We start from the raw sequence: 15,684 nt of genomic DNA on the forward strand, positions 1-15,684 counted from the left end.
GCCAGGTGGCCTCCGAACGCCGTGCGCTGAGACGCACAGAAGCGGGTGTTTCTATGGCGTGTTTCTATGGTGATCGGCTGGCAGCCGTCGGGTTAGCGTCGTGCTCTCAGCCAAGCTCTGCCATTTATTGTAGGTTCTGGGCACCCTAACAGGTGACCGAGATAGGAGATGGGGCTCAGGGCAGGCGTCCCCACACATTAGGGGCGTCACCGTCCCCGGTGGCCGACCACTGGGCCCCTCCAGGTCCGATTCCGTAGCGCGGGGCTGCGGCCTGAGAACACATTTCTAACAGGTTTCCCGCGAATCGGCGGAAGAAACAGGCAGAGGGTGCCGAGGCCAAAGGGCAGCTCGGGGCGGGAGCCTGCGCAGGGCGTAGCTGAGGGCTCCCTCAGGCCCCGCACCCGTCCATCACCGACGCTGGGCTCCGAGGGCAGCCCCGGCGTCAGAGGCTCCCAAGCGGATGCGCCCCCGGGGGCCTGGGTCCACACCTCACCCCTGGCCGGGCCGCGGGCCCCGGCCCACCCCCAGCCTGTCCCAAGGTAAGCCCCAGGCAGGTAGCCTTGCTGCCGCCGGCCCATGTGGTCGGCGGTGGGGGCTCGTGCCACCTGCTGCCCAGAGAGGACACTACTGCCAGCTGGGGGCCGCCCGAAGTGCAGAGGCCAGGACTCTGAGGCTGGGTTCACCATGAGGTGAAATCTAGGGGAAAAACGAGCAGTTTCTAAAAATGGCAATTAATTATCAACTCACATAAAGACAAGCATACAAAATAATTATAATAAATACTTTTAATGAAATTTCGAACACCAAGGCATAAATGTTAATATTTGATTGTTGGAAAATACACACAGCAGCCCCCCTTCTGTTAGCGTGTGTGTATGTTTGGCTTCTGGAAATAATCACCACTGAAAATGAAATCTTTTAGGCACTTGGGTGTAGGAAGTGCTACAGAATAAAATACAATTTTACTTTACTGCTACTTACAAAAGAGCAACGAGAATTGTATCTTATTAAATATTCTATTTCAACACTGTTAGCATTACTGACCTAAAAAAAATACTGTGACCGAATATATCCACATATCATTTTAAGTTCCAGTACATTTTAAATGGGAAAAATTTCACTGATGATAGTTCTTAAGATTTCAAATTCCATTTAGTCTGTTCACTGAGACATTAAGTTTCAGTAGTCAGAATCTAAAGAAAGAATGGCATTTCTTTTTAATCCCTTTGGCTTTAAAAAAAATGGTCGGGAACTTTCTTGGTGGACACTTAAGCCAGACAGACCCACCAATCCATGAACCTAGCAGTGGCCTTAAGAAGAGAGCACGCGAGAGCTGATGTGGCCGCCAGTGTGCACAGCTGACAGTTTTCATTTCAAATTAGCTGTAGCTCTTTGGCGGACCTCTCAAGGAACTGTATTAAAAAACATGAAAATATAGAGCCACTCAGTGAATGTTACTTCATAAACTGCTGAGTTTGAAAAAGGGTCCCAGGAGAAAACTGAGCACTTTTCTTAGGAAATACATTCTTCTCGCTGTCAGTTTTCTGGTAAGTGTCCTAGGCTGCTGACAAGAAGGTGCCCTGCTAGGAGGTTCAAAGGCCACAAATCCCAAGGGAGTGAGGAGGAGGTCTGGTGTCCGTGCCCCCCACGCCAGCTGTAGCTTTGCAGGCTCCAGTCACTGCACAGGCGGCGTGGTCTGTATGTGCTGCAGGAGACGCTCACAGTAGGCAGGTGAGCGATGCTTGTGCATGACAGCCTCCGTCTCTGTCACCAGCAGGTCAGGGAACAGGACACTGCCTTCTTTGAGGACCTCTGTAAAAGAGCAACACCCTTAAGATGACAGAAATAAGTATTAAACCAACACAAGGCTATAGTCACCAGAACAGCATGGTCGTGGCATAAAAGCAGACACATGGATCAATGGAACAGACTGGAGAGCCCAGAAATTAACCCATACCTAGTATATGGTCACTTAACCTAAGACAAAGGAGGCAGGAATATACAATGACGTAAAGACAGTCTATTCAATAAATGGTGCTGGGAAAACCAGACAGATACATGCAAGAAAAATCATACCACTTTCTTATACCACATATAAGAATAAACTCAAAATGGATTAAAGACTTAAATGTAAGACCCGAAACCATAAAACTGAAAAAAAAACAAAAAAAAACAGAGGCAGTAAACGACATCACTTCGCAATATCCATTTGGGCATGTCTCCTCGGGTAAGGGCAACACACAAAAAACAAATTGGACTACCTCAAATTAAAAAGTTTTTGCTCAGCAAAGGGAAACCATCAACAAAACAAAAATACAACCTACTGAATGGGAGAAGATACTCACAAATGATACATCCAATAAGGGGTTAATGTCCAAAATATATAAGGAACTCACATGCAATGTAACACCAAAAAGAACCAAACAATCTGATTAAAAAAATGGGCAGAATATTAACCAATGTCACCCCAATAAATTTAATTTTTAAGAAATGGGCAGAGGACTTGAACAGACAATTCTCCAAAGAGGACATACAGATGGCCAATAGACATATGAAAAGATGCTCAACGTCATCATCAGAGAAATGCAAATTAAATCCACAATAAGGTGTCACCTCACAGCTGTCACAATGGCCATCATCAATAAATCAACAACTATTGGTGAGGATGTGGGATGTGGAGAAAAGGGAACTCTCGTGCACTTGTTGGTGGGATTGGTGCAGCCACTATGGAAAACAGTACGGAGGTGCCTCAAAAAATTAAAAACAGGACTACCTTATGACCCAGCAATTCCACTCCTGGGTATTTATCAGAACAAATCCAAAACACTAACGAAAAGATACCTGCAGCACGTTCACTGCAGCATTCCTCACAATAGTGAAGACATGGAAGCAACCTGGGTGCCCATCAATAGACGACTAGATAAAGAAGAGGTGGCACATTTATACAATGGAGTATTGCTCGGCCACAAAAAGAATGAAATCTTGCCATTTGTGACAACATGGATGGAGCTAGAGGGTATTGTGCTCAGTGAAATAGGTCAGAGCAAAACAAATACCATATGATCTCATTTATCTGTGGAATATAAAGAACAAAATAAACGACCAAACAAAACAGAACCAGACTCATAGATAACAGAAAACAAACTGATGGTTGCCAGCTGGGTGGGGGGTTAGGGGGCTGGGTGAAAAAGGCGAAGGGATTAGAAGGTACAACTGGCAATTACAAAATAGTCATGGGGATGTAAGCACAGCTTAGAGAATACAGTCAGTGATATTGTGCTAACGAAACATGGTGCCCGGTGGGTACCAGAGTTATGGGGGGGTCACTCTGTAAGTTATATAAAGGTCTAACCACTATGCTGTACACCTGGAACTGATATAACATTGAATGTCAGCTGGGATTGAAAACTAAAAAGTGACACCCACTGGGATTGCTGCCGTGTTGGACCTGGCTTACTATCTGTTTCCTGTTTGTCCCTGTTTCTGTCTCCTCTTCCTTCTTTCTTGATTTCTGGGTTATTTGACTATTTTTAGAATTCCACTCTCATTAAAATCTACTTACTGGCATTTTCATTACACTTTGCATCACTCTCAGTGGTGTCTCCAGGGCTTTCTACAGATACACCATACTTTTCGGTGTCCACTGAGCCCGACCTATAAACACTGTGAGGAAGGGGAGCTCGGCGTGGTGAGCAGGGGACACAGTCATGAGGAGGGGGCGTGGCATGGTGAGGCAGAGCTGCTGCCGAGACAGAAACACCACATCTATTCCAAAGAACAACCAAGTGACAAAGGACTGACCAACTCGGGTATCCAGACTTGGGAACTCGGCCGAACATATTCTCGAAAATGAGTGAAGTGACAGTATTTGTGGCCAGTGATAACATTTAAGCTTTCAAGCAGAAATTACAACCACAGAAAGCTCATTTCTGCCATCATAAGCCTTCCAGCTTCCCAAAGCATTTCTTCCCTTTTCTAAGCTTGATGCTAACAAATGTGACACGTCAACACTCAGAAGAGCTGCACAATTCAATGGTGACACTTTCCGAGTGGCCAGAGCAGGGTGTTACCAAAGCACACATGCAAGTGACACAGTGGCCTCAGAGTCAACCCTCTGAGTGAGTGGCCAGTCCAGTATCGGAGAATCCCCCCTGCTCCGAAATGGCCAGGAAATGCTTCTCTCCACATCCATCTGTGAGGCCCGATTTTTCCATGCACTTCAACCAAAACAACACCTATGACAATCTCGCTGCCTTCTATCAGGCTAGACATACATTAGAGATCTGTAAACGTCTACAACAGTGACACCCTTCTTGCTCATTATTCTGTTTTGGAAAATGTATGTTTGAAAGACACACCTTCTTTATGTTAATACGGAAGGGGCTTCCCGTTTTAAACGCAGAAATCAGTATGTTAAGCCTGCTGCTTTAGTTCTGTTACGGCAAGCATCACGGCTGTACCCCACAAAGGTCACGCCCTCGGGATGTCCCGGGCCTGGGCCCACAGGGTCCCCACCACCCCGCCTGCGGGTCCCATGCGGCTGGCTGTGGGGATGGGGATGGCACTGACACAGGCACACGCGTGTCAGTCAGAGCGTGACACTCACCCAAGACCGCATCCTGGACGGTGCCCTCGGCGTCATCCAGGTACACGAGCAGCTCCCTGTACAGGTACTGAATGTCACTCTGGGACGGAGACTTCCCGGTGTCCTTTGTGATACACTGCAGCCAGGTGACCAAGGCAGAGGCAGCCGCTAGCCTCACAACATTGGAAACGTCATCCAGGCGTTTTAAGAGTTCTGGAAGGAGGGGCAGGACGGCAGTGAGGCAGAAGGGCCAGTGCAGTGCTCCCCAGGTCCCAGGAGCCCACATCCGGTCCCCGCTCTGGCCGAAGGGTGGACGCCGTGGACAGAGTGTAGGAGTGACCAGCCCCGAGCTCCTCCACACCTTCCCGCACCCTCAAGGTGGCCCCATGACGGTCCATTCAAAGCCCGTCATCCACGGGCCTCACGCCGGGCCGCCCCACCCTCCCTGAGAGCAGACAGCACAGGAGGGACGTCTGCTGACCCGGCTCTCCGTGGGCTCTGGGGACAGACCTGAGGCCCGGTGACATGACATGCCACCAGCTGTGTCAGTTCTGTTTCTGTTGAGCCTCCAGAACCAGACCATTCTGCTGCTGAAAACAGAATAATCATCTTCCCCAATGGGTACAAACTCTTATGTTAATGGTAAGACTTTATCAAATGTCGGCTTTTCTCACATAATCTCCAAGAAATCTCTGGCCCCCACAAGTCTTCTGGAGCCTCAGCAGCGCGCGCTGGGCCCCCGAGTGCGGTGGGAGGCGACATCTCCGTTCGCGGCTTGTGCCCCAGCCATGTTGGCATCAGCTCATCCAGGGCACCGAGTTTTAAATTTCAGTAACCACCAGCCACGTCCAGGAGCTCTTAAAACTGTCTTTTAAAATGACTGAGTATCACTCCAGCGCTGGGTAGCTGCTACCCTCCTCCAGGCCGGTTTGCCGTGCATAGGAACCTGTGTTCGCAGTCCGCCCGCACTCGCCGTTCCCCACGGCGGGGGTGAGCACCGGCTTCTGCACGGGACGTTTGGTGCTTGGGCTCCAGAGGCAGTGACACCGGGGGTCCCCAGGCCTGGGCTCACGGTACGCTCACGGGTACGCACTCCAGCTGCCCCCTGGCTGCTGGGAACCTAAGCTCCTGCCCTGCTCCTGGGGTCCCCACATCCCCCAATTCTTGTCTGCAAGATCGGTCTTGCTCCTCGTGCTCTGTCGACTACTCAGTGATGCTTTATCTGTCGGTGTCATGTTTGGACTCAGAGTACCAACTTAACCAGAAGTCAAAGTAGCATTTTCTATTTTTTGAATAAAAGAAACACTTTTCAAACAAATATACACATATGCTTTGGAAAAGGAAAATGTCCTACCGGGGTAAATCTTGATGAATTTATCTGGATCAGTCGCACCACCAGAGGTTTTTAAAAATACGCTAATGATTCGGCATGAGGTCAGTCGAGCCGTCTGCGAGTCTTCCTCCAGGGCGGCCAGAACTGCGGGCATCAGTGTCCGCTGCACGTCCTGTACCTGCAATCAGCACAAACGGGGCGTGAGGCACCCTGTGCATATGCTCAGTCAGTGACGACAGACTGGGTTTTGGTACAAACACCATGGAGCCGGGAAGGCTATTCTGAAAACTGTACATAAGAAGTGGACTTGAACCTCGATTTTACAGTCTAGATAATTTAAACAATTTTTGTTTAACGCAGTCAGTTGGATTTTAAGAAGTCCATTACTCACGAAGTGTGACTGAGGCACAAACCCTACACAGCTGCTACTTTACTTACTCGTGTGCCTGTGTCCTGTGTCCAGAAAATCTGGGGGACATTTAACTTAAATCACCATTCGGGGTAGCAGGAGGTGCGGCTCACACAGGAGGTGGGCACCTGGTGAGGTATTTTCACAACGTGAAGGCACAAGCACAGGAACACAACGTTTTAAAACTCTTGTCTCTATTGTTCCCTTAATTTGTTAGCTGGAGAGAGGAATGAAAATAACGCAGGGAGCTCACACCAGTCAAGTTAGTTAGGCTCCTGTGATTAAATTCTTTGTCTTGTAAACAGTAACATTCAATCTGTAAACCTCAGAAACCCCCCAAGATGATCAAAGGAAACTCTCCATCAGACTCGGCTTCCCATCTCCCATCGACTCATCTGGCCAGGCTCTGCCTTTGGGTCCCCAGGCTCCCTTTCCTCTATTTGTTCTAGAAAGTGGCTTTGGGCTTTGAGAGGGGCCGGCAGCCGGGTGCAGCCCATCCTACCCTGCATGGGCCCCGGACGCCGGGCCCCTCACCTGTGTGGCCGACAGGACCTCACTGCTCAGGAGTGCCCAGAGGCAAGACACGGCTGCCGTGCGGATGGCTGCAGCTGTCCTCCCCGCGTGCCACTGCAGATTGGGGGCCAAGATGTCCTTTATCACAGTGTCAAGGTAGCTGTGAAACTGCCTGGAAAGGAAGCATGAGAAAGGTGAGGAGGGCAGACTAGGGAAAAGGCCAAATAGAAAAACAAGCAGAAATGAGACTGGAAGTGGACCCCCAACGAGACAGCCCCCTGCTTCCCTGGGGGAGGTGGCCGCTCCTGCGGGCCTCTCCGGGACCAGCCATGGGTCAATCCTGAGCTCCAGGGAACCCCAGGGGCCCAAGAGTATATTTCTGGCCTCCTTCCCACTGTGCTGAGGAGGGGCTTTCCCTGTCATTCCTCCAGCTCTGAGCACACGTCACCAAGCACCCGTCACAGGAGCAGCAACCAGGCCAGTAGTCACCCCCACAGGTGTGACTTAGAGAGACAGGCCTCACAGGCCCCCCGACACACTCCTGTCCACTTCGGCAACAGCACCACAGGTCTGCCGCCGCTAACTCTCAGCTCAGTGCTCAGCAACCACGTTGATGTGCCATCAAGACAAAAATCTAAACCAAACCAGAACCCCGGCTGTCACATCTCCACTTGCTGGAGGCTTGGTACTGCAGGGTCCCATACTGGGCACCCACTAAATGCTGCCCAGAGACGAGCCTCTGCGTTCCTGCCAAATCCCACCGCACCCAAAGGCATCTGCTCACAGATGAAAACATATTTTCTGGAATGATTAATCCACTGGTTGATTTCCAGCATTACAACAAACGATCCCAAAGGAGGCTGGGGGCGCAGACAGCAGCTGCTTCTCACCGGTTCCGGTTCCGGGGCGCCCTGCAGGTGTGCGGGTGCGGTGTCCAGCAGGGGGCGCCCCAGAGCCCACCTGGAAAGTGCATTGGTTCAGGATGATTTGCACATCCTCAATTAGGTTCTGGAGGTGCTTTTATTTTCAAGTAAAGAGCTGTTGTTTCCTGCAAAGTGATTTACAAGAGGCCCCTCTGGAAAGAGCCCTGCGTCCTGTGGTCCGAGCCGGCCTTGCGATGCAGGCGGGGGCTGCGTCCTGCATCCAACGCAAGAATGCACTGCCCTCTGAGGCATCAGCATGCGGGAGAGTAAAAGCACTAGATTTTCAAAAAACGAACTGCCGAGCGTGCGGTGCAGGAAGAGGCAGCCCGTGCACAGCTCCTCGGCTGCTAAGATGAGGAAGCAGGCGGTGCTGGCCCTCAGGCTGCAGAGAACAGCCCGCAGGGGCCTTGCTCTGACCTGAGACACACGGAGGACAAGGGCAGGACAGGCGAGTGTCCCTGCAGAGGGTCAGGCATCCGTCCTCTTATTGGGTCCTCACAGCAGGGTCGGGATCGCAGATGCTATTGCTCAGAGCTCTCATTCTGGGGTGCTCCGCTGAAGGAACACCCCGTTCATAAAGAGAACCCTCCCCACCTAGGGGGCGGTCCTCCAGAAAGGGCCATCCTCAAACTCAGACCCTCATCGTCCTCGCTGCCTCTTCAGAGCTGCTGGTATATAAACGAGGCATGGGAGCCTTCACAGCGCCTGTGTCCAAGGGGGAAACTCCCAGCGGCCGAAGCCAGGCCCTCCCGCCCACCCTCAGAGCAGGACCCACAAACCACGTGGGTGCCTGAAAATGCCCACCCAGTGGATGGATCCCCTTTCCACTGTTCCTGTCTCAGCAGTCACTGACGTATTTCATATCCTACCGTTTGATAACCCTAAAACTCAGAACCAGGCAGATGCTATTAATATTTTGGTTAATTTTCCCTGTCTGTAAAAACAGCTAATACTTCCACCTAAGTAACTGTAAATCGAACACCTTTCTTCTCCCGATCCTGAGTGCTTTCCAGGAGAAGCCTCCAAGCGCAGGTTCTTTTGGGAACTTGGTCCCAACTCGGACGCTGTGTTGACGGGGTTACTGTCTGCAGGGACACGGCTGAGCCAGACTCGGGGGGGATGGACGGCCTGGACGGCGTTCACAGACGGGAGGATCTGCCTACTGCTGGGCTGATTGCTAGGGCTGACTCAGCATCTGTTCATGTCCCTTCGAAGCCCGGAAGCTTCTGCAGCCTGGCAGGGATTTCCTGCCATGTGTTGTCTGGCTAGAGGCGCAACAGCAGAGGGATCAGCGCAACATTCAGAGACGAGAAGTCTGAACAACCCAATTATTTCCATAGGAGACAGTCACCGCAGGCCAACAACCAAGCAGGACTTCGGATAGACCTGTTCCCTCGGGGGGACAGGTCCCCAGACAGCTCACAGCATCCCACAGAAAGACCAGAGCCACTCAGGCTGGCGGCTGCTGCGGGCGGTGTGTCCCCAGGGCTCTGGCCCCCCTGCATTTACCTCAGGTCGCTTGCTCCCTTTTCCTTGACTTTAAAACCATCTAGTCCGAGGCCCTTAGTGTTGGAATGCTACCTAAAAGCACTTTCTACGGCTTTAACGATCAGTGGTAATTCAATCAATTCTGTTAGGTTTGAAAGGTACCAAAAGGCTTTTAAAACTCAGAACAGCTAATATATAAGCCATTAATAGTTAATGTTCCCTAAAACGTTTTCCTTCAGTGGAATTTTAATGGCCACACTAAAGGGACTTTGATTTAGTGTCTCTGCGCAGTGTGCTCACTACCGTGACCCCGCTGTTTACCAGGGGGGAAACGAAGCTGCAGGCAGCAAGGACCACCCCAGTTCTCACCTGAGACCTCCGAGTGGGGACAGTGGGGACGCCCCGCCCCCAGCACAGCGCGGGGGGGAGGGGCGCGGGCGGGGCGAGGTGTGGGCGGGGCGGGGCGGGCCCACCTACCCTTGGGAGTCCAGGGTCTCCTTGGCTCTCAGCAGCACGCGCGACAGGGCGGAGAAGAGCTTTAGGCGCATCTGCGGGTCTCTGGCCGGCTGCAGGCAGCTGCTGAGGATGGGGACGAGCTGTGGCAGCGCTGTTCCGAGGGCGGGGCCTGGAACACAGAAGCAGCCTGGTTCCTGCTGGGTCCGACTGGGTCCGGCTCCTGTCTTAGCGCCTCCGCAGGGGCTCGCGAGCCCTGGACGCCATGAGCGCACTTAACCCCCCAAATCACTCTGATTATTCAATACGTAAACTTTCTATTTCCTTATCTTTTTCCAAATTCTTAAAAAATTCACAGTCAAGCAATGTGTTAAACCAACGAAAGTCAGTTTTTCAGAATATGTTGTCTAATATTGGCCCTTAAACTTGGCAGCCATGATTCTTTTTCAAACTTGTTACTTGATGAAGGAATGGCCACAATTCTCCCCATGCCGTTAAAGGATTTCAAACACAAATGTTGGTATGCAGCATCTGGAAACTCACTGAATCGTGCCTGGGGTGTAGACAGGAGCTGCGATTCACAATGACCGCCCCCCACCCCCAGGCCCCATGCCAGCAGACAGGAGTTTGCTTTCTGGACCAAGAAAGGTCACTGTGAAACCACACAGTCTGCTGTCTCTGCAATAACTCAGAGAGCAAGCCAAGCAACTTAGATCTTGTTAAAGAGGTGCGGTGTGGAACCTGCGACGGGAGAAAGCGCGGCCAGAGGGTGTCAGCTCATCAGCCTGGAGCTGTGTGTGGGTCTGGGGAGGAAGAAACAAAGCAAACCAGAGACACGCCCCCAGGACGGTGAGGCCTCCGCAGCAGTCTGTGCCACCCTGCACATCGTCCACTCACGACGCGTGTGCTCAGCTGCCTGCACTTTGGCTGTGCCTCACGTCACCGCAGGCGTGTCCCCATGCTGCTCCAGAGGCTGACACCGTGGTGGCCGAAGGGCATGTTTTCTTCAGAGCATCATCATATAGGAGCTTCCTGTATGGTATTTGGGCCACTTCTGCTACTCAGTTGCGCCCGTGGAGTATTTCTGGGCTCCTGGCTTGCTCCATAATCAGCGTATTTCCTCGGGACGGTTCTCACACAGGCGATTGCTGGAGGCAAGGTCTGAACACGCTGAACTCTAGAAGCACGAACTCAGGCTGCTTCCACAAGAGCCACACTTACAGCTCCGCCAGCACGAGGCTCCCATTCGACACCACCAAGGATGCGTTTAATTTGATAGATGAAACCGGCATCCCAATTTCAAGTCCACATTTCACCGTGCACGCTGCACCTGCCCACCCTCATCACCAGCTGGACTAACTCTTCACACAGCCCGGCCGCTGCCCGCACACCCGTCCGGGGCCCTGCTCCCGGCTTACTGGATGTGCCCCCCAGGCGCCCCTCCTTGACCTCTGGCTTCACACGTGGACAGTCCCACCTGCTTCTCTCTTGTGCAGTCCTCCCACCTTCTCAAGATTTAGGAAGTTCTGTTTCTCTATGTTTAAATGTAGAATTAAATGAAAAACGTCATCTTCTTACGGAACTTGTGTAAATAAGGGACTGAAGGATTTTAACTAAGTATTTAATTCCTTTTGTTTTGCTTGTTACAGCCACACGTGCTGACTACAGAAAACTTGGGAAATACAGAAAAATAAATAAAGCGGAAAGCAAAAGCCACTCAGAGCACAGCTGGGAACGCTGCTATACTTCCTTTGCAATTTTACAAATATACACACACGCACACCTCATACACACAGATGCACGCACACGCACAGTCATGCGTGCACACGTGCACACATACATGCACAAACCTTGCATACACTTGCACATGCTCACACAGACGTACTCACAGGAAACGTGGTTGGGATTACTGAATTGTAGTTTTAAAACCTGCTTTTTCGCTTCACGTTACCCTGCCAGCATTTTCCTGAGCACGACATGGGCACCATGGGCACCTTCTGAGGTGCCCATCAGCTACACTACCATGGAAGAGATTCTTTTTAAAGCTGCACGGAAACAGATTTTTGGAGACCATGGCAGGGGCGGCACGCTCCTGAACCCTGGCTGTCCTGCTAAGGACGCAAGGCTCGTCTCCCAGGGTGCACTCGCCCAGTGTCCCCATCTGTGACGTGAACACTGGAGCAATTTGATTTGTGAAATTGGGCAACATTTAGTGAAACACGAGAAACTGATACACTAGGCCCCCACCAAGAGACCTTTGGGCCCGGGTCACACCCCAGCCTGCCAGCTGTGTGACCCTGGGCTGTCTGCCTCAGTCTCCTCCACCATGAAATGGGGGTGGCAATTCCTCCCACACAGAGTACCTATGAGGACACGAGGGGCTGAGGTTGTAATGCAGCAGAACAGCACCTGCAACGGATGGTTAGTACTGCTGGAGATTAACTCTATTTTCTTTTCATATTTAAAAACGTGGTTTTGCAAACAACTGACAGAACAATTCGGGTTTTTTTCCAGGGGTCACAGCCCGTGGGCCGCGAGACGAACCACTGTTCTCTAGGGACAATGCACAGAAGTCTGTCACAGCAGGGACCCTTCTGGATCCAGAGCAGTCACAGCGTCTCTGCACCCAGAGGTGGCGGGACGCTTGCCACTTCCTTCCAGGGAAACAGGATTGTCATCAATTAGATGAAGACAAACTGACCTGCTCGACACGTTATGCCCACCTGAAGTACAGCATATCTGTAACGAACTGCTATCGTTTCGCTAATGAACACCTAACTAGGATTCTGAGGTGTCATTCCACACCTGAGAGAGCATCACAAGCGACGGTGCTTGTCTCAGGAAAATGCCTGAGTCTGGAGGCTCAGGAGAACCGATGGGGCACAGCATTCCTGCTGCCTCCCACACCAGCAGCTGCTTAGATGTGCTGAGCTCTGCACACACTGACACGTCTGCAGGACACAGGTCACAAAAGGGACCACGAAAAGCCACAGCTTCAAGGTTCGCCCTAAAGCGGTGTGCCGGGCAGACTGGGAGAGCTGCACCAGTCTCCAGCATAACCTCTGCACTTCAGACATGAAGGTTTGTCCCTTAACATGTGTCCTTCAGAGGTGACAGTGACTAGCAGTCACGAGGAAAAGCAAGCTCAGTTCAGTACGGCTCAGCCTGCCAGCACTCTGGTTCACACCGAAAACTCCCAGCTGGGGGTGGCAAAGCCCTGCACCCAGCCGTGCACGAGCCATTTCGGGGGCTCACCTGTGTGGGTGAGCAGCACGTTAAGCTGCAGCAGCTCTGCAGAGTAGACGGTCCAGTCGTGGTGGGAGCCGGCCAGCCACTCCAGGAGAGGGCCCACGTGCTCTCGGTAGAGGTCCTGGCTGTCGCCACCATTCTCCTCCATGGCCAGCATGGCCATGGTCTCCTGAACCTGGAAGGTGTGAGTCACAGGCTGGGACAAGCCCGTTCCACAGCTCAGGCCCCCACTGGAGACCCGTCATCATCACCTGAGACCCTGAGAGCCACTCAGGAACGCGACCGGCTGGAATAGCAGGTCAACCACAGGCATTTCCCCAGTGACGGTGATGAGGATGACACGATGGAAACCCGCGAAGTCGTGCCGGGAGCCCGGACTGCAGACACCGGGTTCAGCTCCCATTTCCACTCATGTCATGTCAACGCCGCCTGCACCACAAGCAGTGAAACAGACGAAGTGCCTCCCTCTCCGAGCCCCTCGAGCCCCTGGGTCTGAGGCCTTCCCTGCCCGTCGTCCTCTCGCTCCTGCAGAGCGGGAGCTGGGCTGCCAGCCGGGCTCAGTCCGTGAGGGAGAAGGGGAGCAGCTGGCTTCAGGAAACTAAACTGAACAGACGTCAGCGATGTTTGCAGAGCCCCCCTGTGTCCTTCCTCAGCTCAGCACTCGGCCCAGCAGACCTGCGGGTGCAGGTGACAGGAACACTGCGGCACTGGGGATGGAGGGAGAAGGAACACAAAGCGCCAAGGCCACGGCCGCCCTGCTGCTTCTCCTCGGGGCTGGGACACCAGGCAGGTCCTGGCCATGCAGCTGCCGGGGGCCAGCCTGGCCTGAGGCGCTGTAAGCCAACGGCTGCTGCCAGTAGCCACAAGCCACCGCTAAGACACAAGCCTCTGGGAAGGAGGTTTTCAAAGGGAGAAATAAATGCAGCAGAGTTTAAAGAGGCCCCAAGAAAGGAGGAGGGCGGGAGCCTCCTCAGTGTTGGCGTCGCGGCCCCCGTCCCGCACTCAGCGCCCAGAGACCTGCCTGAGGGCCCTGGAGAGACGCGGAGGGAAACTGAGTCCCAGCTCTGGGAGAAGCGGCAGGACACCTGGGCTGGCGGGGAATGGACGTCAGAGGGCTGTAAGCCTATGTGCAGAGCCCATGGGGCAGTGCAGCTGGCCTGCGATGAAACAGGAACGTTGTGCTGCTCTCCCGCCTGCAGACCTCCGCAGGCACGTCGCGTGTTAGCCACACGCTCTGCACAGGTGTGAGTGAGGACGCCTCGTCCCGTGCCTCCAGGGGGACTCCAAGATGAGTCATCCGCACTGACACACCACACTGCGGTTGGAAGGGACCTAGATGTCCGTGTACCCTGAGGCCAGCTCATGAGAGGCTCATCCCAAATGTCAGCTGCAGTCGGGCAGCCTGAGGCTGGGGGTCAAGGGCAGAGGTTTACAGCAGTGAGCATCGTCACGTGGACGGCAAAGCGGCAGATTGCCCCACCAGGCTCACCTCGTCACCAAGGCCCGTGGCATCCGCGAACGCCAGGATGGTCACCAACACCTCCATGAGCTGCAGGCTGCACCCGCTGCAGGCGTCACGGCCCACGGCCACGAGAGCCCGCACGCAGAGCAGCAAGTTCTCCCCGTATGCACGCTGGGGACAGAGCGGGGGCACCGTTAGCTGCGCGCTGCGCGTGGGCCGCCGCCCACCTCCCACCCTGCCCGAGGGCTGACAGGAAGCCATGGCCTGCCCCTCGCGAGGTAGAGCCACAGAGCCCACAGCAAATAAACACAGCACCACTGGGGCTTTTTTAGACAATGGGGAACTGAACACAGACTGGAAACTAAGGAATTCATATTCATTTTGTTAACTGCTCGACAGTATTTCAGTTGTTTAAAAAATGTCCTTATGTGTCAGCAACATTAACTAGTAATGTAGACTTTACAAGTGAAATGACTGGGTGTCTGAGGTTTGTTTCACAAAACCCCAGCTCTCCCCGCCCACCGCCCAAAGTTCTGGAAAAAGGTGAAGGAAGGAGGACAAGATGAGAAAACGCAAGAGTCGGTCACTGCTGAGGCAGGAGGATGGGTACGCGGAGGTTCATTCTGCTTTCTCTCTACTTCTGTGCATTTTTTAATGTAGCTACAACACTAAGTTTTAACAAAAATAAGTAAAATTCTATGGTTCAAAAAATGCTTCCTGATAGAGGGGACAAGGTGACAGCTTGATTGGGTGGGTCCAGCCGCTCACATCCCAGCTTCAGCCTCGTCAACTGTAAAACAGAGCCTGGAATGGGCAAGCAGGGGAGGCAGAAGTGACGCTTCTGCTAGTGTTCACTTCAGAACGCCGTGTTTCATAAAGGACGGAACACTGGTCATGAATGTAATTCACAAACGTGATTCGTGAATAAATAAGTATGTGTATATTGGAATGGAAGCTTAAATGTTTACTAACGGGGGTGTGAGTTCAAATAAGTTGGCAATTATTTGGCTACATAACGGATTGGCTCTGGATCCTGAGTGAGTCAGATCTGTAACTCCACGGCTCAGTCACAAGTGACATAAACTTAAACAGCAAACTCACACTGGATCACAGGACAGTTTGGTCCATGCACCTCCAGACCCACCCGTCCTCACGCACTGGAGACCCGTGTGCACGGAGCAACACCTCTGCCTGCAGGAGCTGGACACGCGCCCACCCCAGCGACACAGCCGGGACCACCGGATGCCCTAACGCCTGTGAGAAGCCACA

General features: G+C 52.7%; 1 protein-coding gene across 1 annotated transcript in view; it reads right to left on the bottom strand.

Annotated features, from left to right (window-relative positions):
* Nucleotides 1-770: 770 nt before the first annotated feature.
* Nucleotides 771-15,684, bottom strand: part of DNAAF5 (dynein axonemal assembly factor 5) — a 31,696-nt gene continuing 16,782 nt past the window's right edge. The window contains exons 7-13 of the mRNA XM_074314065.2: nucleotides 14,443-14,586; nucleotides 12,960-13,128; nucleotides 9,729-9,876; nucleotides 6,862-7,012; nucleotides 5,940-6,096; nucleotides 4,607-4,798; nucleotides 771-1,812 (exon numbers count right to left, since the gene is read on the bottom strand). Of these exons, the coding sequence (XP_074170166.2) occupies nucleotides 1,676-1,812; nucleotides 4,607-4,798; nucleotides 5,940-6,096; nucleotides 6,862-7,012; nucleotides 9,729-9,876; nucleotides 12,960-13,128; nucleotides 14,443-14,586 (1,098 nt within the window). The 3' untranslated portion in view covers nucleotides 771-1,675. The remainder of the gene's footprint in view (nucleotides 1,813-4,606; nucleotides 4,799-5,939; nucleotides 6,097-6,861; nucleotides 7,013-9,728; nucleotides 9,877-12,959; nucleotides 13,129-14,442; nucleotides 14,587-15,684) is intronic.

Source organism: Rhinolophus sinicus, chromosome 5 (assembly GCF_057876585.1).
Source record: "Rhinolophus sinicus isolate RSI-liver-muscle chromosome 5, RSI-T2T, whole genome shotgun sequence".
NCBI lineage: Eukaryota > Metazoa > Chordata > Mammalia > Chiroptera > Rhinolophidae > Rhinolophus > Rhinolophus sinicus.